This window comes from Apteryx mantelli, chromosome 2, assembly GCF_036417845.1.
Source record: "Apteryx mantelli isolate bAptMan1 chromosome 2, bAptMan1.hap1, whole genome shotgun sequence".
Lineage (NCBI taxonomy): Eukaryota > Metazoa > Chordata > Aves > Apterygiformes > Apterygidae > Apteryx > Apteryx mantelli.
In genome coordinates, this window is record NC_089979.1 from 139,482,636 (window position 1) to 139,489,973 (window position 7,338).

General features: G+C 41.4%; 1 protein-coding gene across 1 annotated transcript; it reads left to right on the forward strand.

Annotated features, from left to right (window-relative positions):
* Window positions 1-2,310: 2,310 nt before the first annotated feature.
* Window positions 2,311-6,517, forward strand: NDUFA4 (NDUFA4 mitochondrial complex associated). Its single transcript, XM_067291650.1, has 4 exons — window positions 2,311-2,580; window positions 3,196-3,284; window positions 3,621-3,681; window positions 6,297-6,517. Exons 1-4 carry the CDS (start codon window positions 2,539-2,541, stop codon window positions 6,351-6,353), a joined length of 249 nt encoding a protein of 82 aa, XP_067147751.1. The 5' UTR covers window positions 2,311-2,538; the 3' UTR covers window positions 6,354-6,517.
* The last annotated feature ends 821 nt before the right edge of the window (window positions 6,518-7,338 follow it).

Consider the following 7,338-nt stretch of genomic DNA (forward strand, 5'->3'; position numbering starts at 1 on the left):
TGCTTAAAATTTATGAAAGCTCATAAAATGCCTAACAAACTTTGCAAATTGAGCAGGTACTATGCCTCTATTTAAATTCATAAAAGCATGAAAAACTAGCAAAAAACAAGTATAATTGCAAAAAAAATCCTGAAAAGTATATTAAAAATATATTTCCTAAAAGCAGATGACCAAAACATGCCTAGTAGAAATAATGTTTCCCGATGATCTTCTCTTAGACGTGTAGAAATATATGAGCTACTCAAAGTCTCTGAAACTGTGCCACTCAGCCTTACATCAGCTGTGCAGGAGAACGCAGACTGTTTTAATCTGAAGCAAGTTTCGCTTAGCTGTTTCAAGATGGCTAGTGAATATCCATCTACCCTTTGGTCTCTCAAATGCACATTCCCCTGTTATCCTGCACCTGCTTAGGCAACAGGTAACTTCTGTGATGCAAATACATAGTGAAAAGTTCAACTTCTATAGTAAGGGGTGAGCAGCGTATCCTTCCAGTCACCCTTGGAGGTCTCAGATATTTCTTTGCTATAAAGAAATAGCAGTGACATTGATACTTTCAATACTTTTAACTGTGTGGAAAAAATGCCCTTTTCACTTGGAAAAACTGGAAAATTCTGTCCCTATTACATAACATATTCTGAAGTGGTTAACGAAATCTTGGAGCACAACCAACTATGCTGCTTTCAATTCATCAATTCTGAAACAAATGCAGACAAGTAATATGACTGCATTGCTCCAAATAAAACATTGTTATAATTGTTCTGGTAGCATAACGGTTGAGTTGCAATCTGCAGTCATCCAGTGATGACACGTCAAATACATCTGTAAAAGTTATTGAATATGGCTGACTGTCAGCATTTTTGTCTTGTCCATGGTGATCTGTTAGCCAAATGAAACAGGCTCTAGCAAACAGAAAAAGGTTGGATTAAGGGATGATAAACAAGGAATCCTATGATTTTTAGAATTTGCTGTGACAGGGACAATTCTTGAAAAGATGCAGAAGCCAAACTGTGGAATCAGTAAGTGAAATAAATGACAGCTGTTTGTTTAAATATATTTATTCTCTGACATTTCATTCAGCTATATAAAACATTTTTACTTTGCTATACATCCACACAAACCATTAGCGGTGATGTAAAGACCAATTTATTCTGCTTTTAACCCATGAAAGGAAATTTTTTGTCTTAGGTTGGTAGCATACTGATACTACCTCTATGCAAAAATCAATTTCCTAATGATAGGGTACAAAGAAACATACCTTTTGGGTTACTTTTTGTGAAAGAAGTCATACATCAAAGTGCCTGGTAATCTTACCCAAAGATAGGCTTTAGGGTTTCCAGCACTCTATTAAGACAAAATATACAGCAGTGGAGACCAACGTAGGACAGCACTTAGACTTAATGTTATAAAGAGTTCCATTGACCAGTTAGAATTATTTACCTAACTAAACAAAAATGAAACCCAATCTTGGCCAGAAGATGTAACACTTCACTGTAAACTTCTTCACCAAGGATAATTTTTGCATGGTCTAAAGCAAGAAGTGGATCAGAGCTGAGGAAGTGGGGAAAGAGAAGTCTGTCAGAGAACATTTATACAGAAATATGTAATTACATATAGAAATATGTATAAATATGGAGAAGTAAAACTGTTCTTTTTTAAGTCCATATAGAGGCCTGCAGCTTCACAAAAAAAATTATCATGTGTATCATATGTAAGCTAAATTTTAAAATGAAAGGTCTCTCTCGATGCTATGCACCTAACATTGGTGCGCTTGACTCTAGAGGAGTAATTCATGTTGGCTAATTAGCTTGGCAGTTTTATGGTGAATTTCACTTTTTTTTTTTTTTACACACAATAAAACCCTAATTATGTTGTGTCACCGTGAACCTACCCTCTAACTTTTAACCCTGGTGACAGTACCGAAGCACCTCGCAGAGCTCACCAACGAGCACCACGCAGGACGGCTGAGGACAGAGGCAACACGCGGGGGGCGGCAGGATAAAGTCGGGCACGCCTGGGGGGCTGCAGCCTCCCTGCGGTGCGAGGTGCATGCCGAGAGGAGGGGGCAGGGAAGCCACCGCGACCCACAGCCCTCGCGCTCCGGCCGTTGCAGGCGCCTCGCGCCCTAACGGCAGTCGAGCGCTCCCGCTGCCTCAGCGCATGCGCGATGGCAGCGCTGCGCGCGCCGGGGCGGCACGGGCGGGCGTTGGCGCCTGCTCGGCTCCCGGCGCCGCGCGCGGGGTGCCCCGGCGGGTGCCTGCTGCCCGAGAGGGGCGGCCGGCCGCGGCAAGCGCGCGCGGCGGCAGCCCGCGGCCGAGCGCGCGCGGCAGTTTCGGCGCGGGGCGCTGTGTCTGTGCGCCGCTCGGCGCCGCGGCGGCAGAGGGCGAGCAGGCATACGCCGGAGCTGCTACATCCGGGCTGCGGCGGTGGCACCTGCCGCGCCGGGGGCCTCGGGTGACATTGGGCCTGGGCAGCCGGAGCGGGCGGACGGGCTGCGCAGCCTGGTCGGGAGCGAGACCTTCGCGTTTGCCCGCTGCCGCCATGTTTCGCGTTATGGTCAGCCACGCCAAGAAGCACCCCAGCGTGAGTACCGGCGGCAGCGCCCCGCGGCCCCCGTGGCCCCCCCGGCCCGGCCCGGCCCTCCGTGCCCCAGCCCCCCCTCGTCCTCGCTGCCTCTCCCTGCCGGTGCCCGGCCTCTCCGGGGGCCGGGGCTGCCGGCGTGCCTGCCCCGCGGCCGCTCGGTGGGAGGCGGTCAGGCCGGTGCTCCGCGCTGGCGGCCGCGGGCCTTTCTCGTGCGGCAGCAGCAAGGCCCGAGGTGCCTCTGCCGGGCTGCTTCTCTTCCCCTCCCCCCAGTTCCTAACTCAGTGATACACATGGCTGTGGCTGTTTTGGGGAATGGAGAAATTGATGTTTGTTCCTCAGAAACGTGCGGTTATGGGATATTCAGTAGTGTCTGCCTCTTGCAGCATGTCCTTCATGTCTGCTTTTTTGAGGAGACTGAAGCCTCTCTAAGCCCAGGGATGTCCTGCACGCTTGGAGCGTGTGTTTAGGTTTTAGAGGGATGTGTAATACACGGCATATCACTCAAAATGGGTGAGCTTGTTCCTTGGCTTGTCATTGGTGTAATCAGAAACGTTATGTAAAATAATACTTTTGTGTGACACTGTAGTATGCTACTTAACGTCTCTCTTGTTCTAGTTGATTCCTTTGTTTTTGATCATTGGATCTGGAGGTATTGGCGCAGCCCTGTATGTCATGCGTTTGGCAGTGTTCAACCCTGAGGTCTGGTAAGTATAAGATAATATACTCCCCCGTCTTTTTGCTGGGTGTGTTAAAATAATCTTTTCTGTTTTGGTTTTTATGTTTCTGGAAGCCTGAATATCTTGTTCCAACATCACTGGCACTGAGTGCCTGGAGATTCCTTTGACTGGAAGATTTGTTTATTTAACATATGATATTTAGAGACTGCTGACAAAGGGCTATGTCTTTCTGTATGGAAATTTATTTGGAAAGATAACTGTTCGTGGTCTAATAATCTCAGTGTACATATAAATTTTATTTCTTATGAAGGTAGTATGGTGATTCTCTTAGTATGTTCTCATATCTTGTATTTCTCTCAATAGTTGGGACAAAAAAAATAATCCAGAACCTTGGAATAAGCTGTCTCCCAGTGACCAGTACAAGGTAAAATGCAAAATACAGATTTTTAAGAAACTGGTAATACCAAAGATGTAGCCTACTTGCTTTAAGAGATTTGAGTATATTAGACAGTAGCTGAATGTGTAGTATATACTTCCTCTGCTGTTCAAATTTTGTTTGTCCCTAGAACCCAGAGTAGAGAATTGAGATTTAAAATTTTCTTAGAGTTGGCTGATGAAGTGAAAGGAGTCCAATTACAGAAGCAATCATATATTTCAACTTTTTCATACAGAGTAATATATATGTAAGAGTGAGAATATACTAGCTCATAATACTCAGAGAGATAGATAACCAGGAGAAGGACAAAACCTCTTTAAGTCCTTAACTGAAGCCTTTTAAGTTCTAAACTTTACTCATGGGAAGCAAAGCAAGAAAATGTCAATGTTTAGTATAAACACTAAATTCAGTTTTACAGTCAATTCTTTGACAAAAAATGAATTGGCTATAATTAAGCAACCAGAGACAACAGAACTATTCTTTAAGTAGTTTCAAGTTATTTCATCGAGCTAATAAGCAAAAATGCGAACTATATCTTGCAGTTTACAGAAGTAAGGCTTTTATTGCTTATTCTACTAAAACAGTAAACTTTTTTATGCTTACATTTTTATTTTACATTACAATAAACATAGTTTACATTTTTGTATTGCTACTTAGGCTGCTCTGGGATTAACTTAGTAGATTCCAGTTAAGAATAGTTTAAGGACTATCCTCAAGCTACTAAAAAAGCAAACATTAAGTTTTCAAAGACAATTTCTGTTCAGTGCTATGTTTTCCTAAGCCAGTAATCTTAAAAAAAACCCAAACAAATCCCAAAATAAAATACCTTGCAGTTTCCTCAAAAGTTGAAGAAGATAATACTGTATTTTCATTACTGTCCCTAAAATGTTGCTAACTGTTCCTTAAATATTTAAAAGAAGCAAAGTCAATGTAGTTTGTGGCATAGATTCTCTCAAAGACTGAGTGCCTTCTGTAGCATTCCTACTCAGCCTTGGCGTGCAAAAACAACCTCAGGGTTTACCATATTTGGGTGTATGTACCATTTCCAAGTCTGTGCTGTGGGAAATAGAAAGGCAGAAGTTCTAAATCGTGGATGACTGTTTAGTAAAAAGTCTTGATATAACAAGTTTTAGCTTTTGATGAAATTGTTATTCTTTTGGAGACTTTTCTTGGGAAAGGTTAAAGAAGTCAGTATCCCTAAGGAAAGAGTTAAGACCTGATGGTTGTGTAGAAGTTGCATAGAAAGTTGTAATTAAAATGACTGTGCTTGTGCAATCTTAACACCATTTTCAGTTGTGGGCTGGGAGTTTGATTTGTTTATGAAGTAGTTAAAAAAAACTTTCAAGTTTGACCTTGACTAAAGATCATCAAATTGATGGGTAAATATTTCCTGTGAATCAAGAGCTGCAAGTCTGTCTTTGTTTGTAAAGAAGAGAAAAGCAAGCAAAAGTTTTCTGAATAGATTGAGCGATGCCTGTGCGTTGCCTGAATTGCACAGTTGTAGATATTTAGCTGAAATAAGCTAGACCTACATGGACTGTACTTGCCATACTATTATCAGCAGAATGGACACTGGCTCAAAGTCATCCTCAGTTCAACTTTGTGAAAGTCATGACATTTTGAAAATGGAATAAAAGCCGAACTATGTTAAACTGTAGTAAACATACTTCTTTACTTGGTGTTCAAGCTGTTAAAGTTGGAGAGCTATCAATTCTTAGGTTTGAGTGTACTTTAATGCCCAGTAGTTGAATTGCTTATTCAGACTTTATCCCAAACTGATTTTGTGAAAGGCTCATCTGCAGACAATGGTTATTTTAATATCTTAACTGTAGTAATTGTTGCAGTTTAGTCACTGTGGTGTGTGGGTGTTTTTTACAAAAAAAAGCTATCATGATGTACATGATGTCAAGTCAGGCTGGAATGTCAAAATATGCTTTTAATCTGTAAATTTACTGTCCTGAGTGACTATTTGGACTGTTATAAATTGTTTGGGCTTGAACTGTGTTAATATTGACTGAGTGTGTGAAAAGATCTATTTTTACCTTCCTTCCTTCCTTGTCATATCCTGCAGTGATGCTGTTCTAGATTCATCTACTAAATCAAGCTTGGCTTTAGCAGTACTGCTCTAAATGTTTCCCTTGTGGCACTACCTGTTCATATTTACCATACTTTGTCCCCATTGGCAAGCTAGATGTGCTTTATTGCTTTCCGTACATAGGAGCACATAGCTTTGGGGCAAAAGCATAACCCCAGCAGTACTATAAAAGCCTCCTGTGTATGGATTTCTAATTCTGGGGGTTACAAAAAAGATTCAGTGGGTGTTTTCCAGTTGTGGACACCAGAATTGCCTCATCTTTAGATTCAGGAGATCTAGTACCATAGGCAGAATGGAGATACTATGAAAAGTTACTGCTCTTTAAAGGGTTTTTTTGGGGGGGAGGCAGGGGGAATTGAAGTATTTGTCATGGTCTGGTACACAGACTCCAAACTGATTTGTTTCCTGACATGAGATTGTGATACATGTTTTTTTAGTAAATGCCATAGAAAATGTATAGTCAAGCTTCTTATTCTCATCAATTTTTTTTTCCCTCTCTCTTTCCCAGTTCTACTCGGTTAATGTAGATTACAGTAAACTGAAAAAGGACCGTCCTGACTTCTGAACAACATCCTCTTCTCCATAAGCTGCACAGAAAGGTCTTCCGGAAGCCATCCGCACAATTATCATGCTTAATCATCCAGGAAATAATTAAGTTTGCCTCATGCTGCACTTGATCATGTGTTTAAAAGTGTTCTGTTGGGGCTTAATAAATGTGTGAAGCTTGAAGTGTCTACTGTTTGCTCTTATTTTGTAAAATGAGAGCATACTGAGTTTAACAGGCTGTTCAATGATCAGGCAAGTAGTAAGCAAAGGCTGATTCATGTTTGCTCAACAAGAAAGCAAAGTTGTCTTGACAGGCTTTATACTCAGTCTGTTGACTCTGGAAGAATAATTGTGCATTAATGCAGTGTACCAAATTGCAGGTGCTTGAGAGTACATACTTTTTTTTTTTTTTTTCCCTCCTCATCTGAACTTTTCTACTTGTCACCTAAGAAATTCTGGTAACAGGAAAGGAAACTTGGAATCTAGGTGGATTGCTAACAAGTGTCATTGTCCAGCATGGAAGCAAGAGATGTTTCCATGTGTTCCTGAAATTAAAAAAGCTAAGCACTGATGAAGATGTTCCTGAGTACTTTGAAATATGAAGTGTAGGGGGCTGGGCTTCTGTTAATCTTTCTTTTGATTGATGTTCCTACTTAGAAGAAGTTGTGCCTTTGTGATCCTCTTTAGGTATCTTATTCTGAACCACAATAGTGGAGTTTAACCCATTCTTAAATACTTACCTACATTTCTTTCCTTGAAAGATTTGTCACTTTCTAAAGTGACAGTATATGTTGTTTGTATGCTGTCTAGACAGAAAATTGCTTAAATCTGAAGTTGTGTTCTTGCTCTATTATTTGAAATAACCCAGAGGTTTGCTGCCTTGTTATAGTAGGCTGCTTATAGTAACTGTTTTCTGCTGTCACTCATTTCTAGAAGTTGTCTTTTGTTTCTTGGAAGGGCCTTTTTGTCCCAAACTAGATGACTGAAAGTGGTAGGTATTGGAA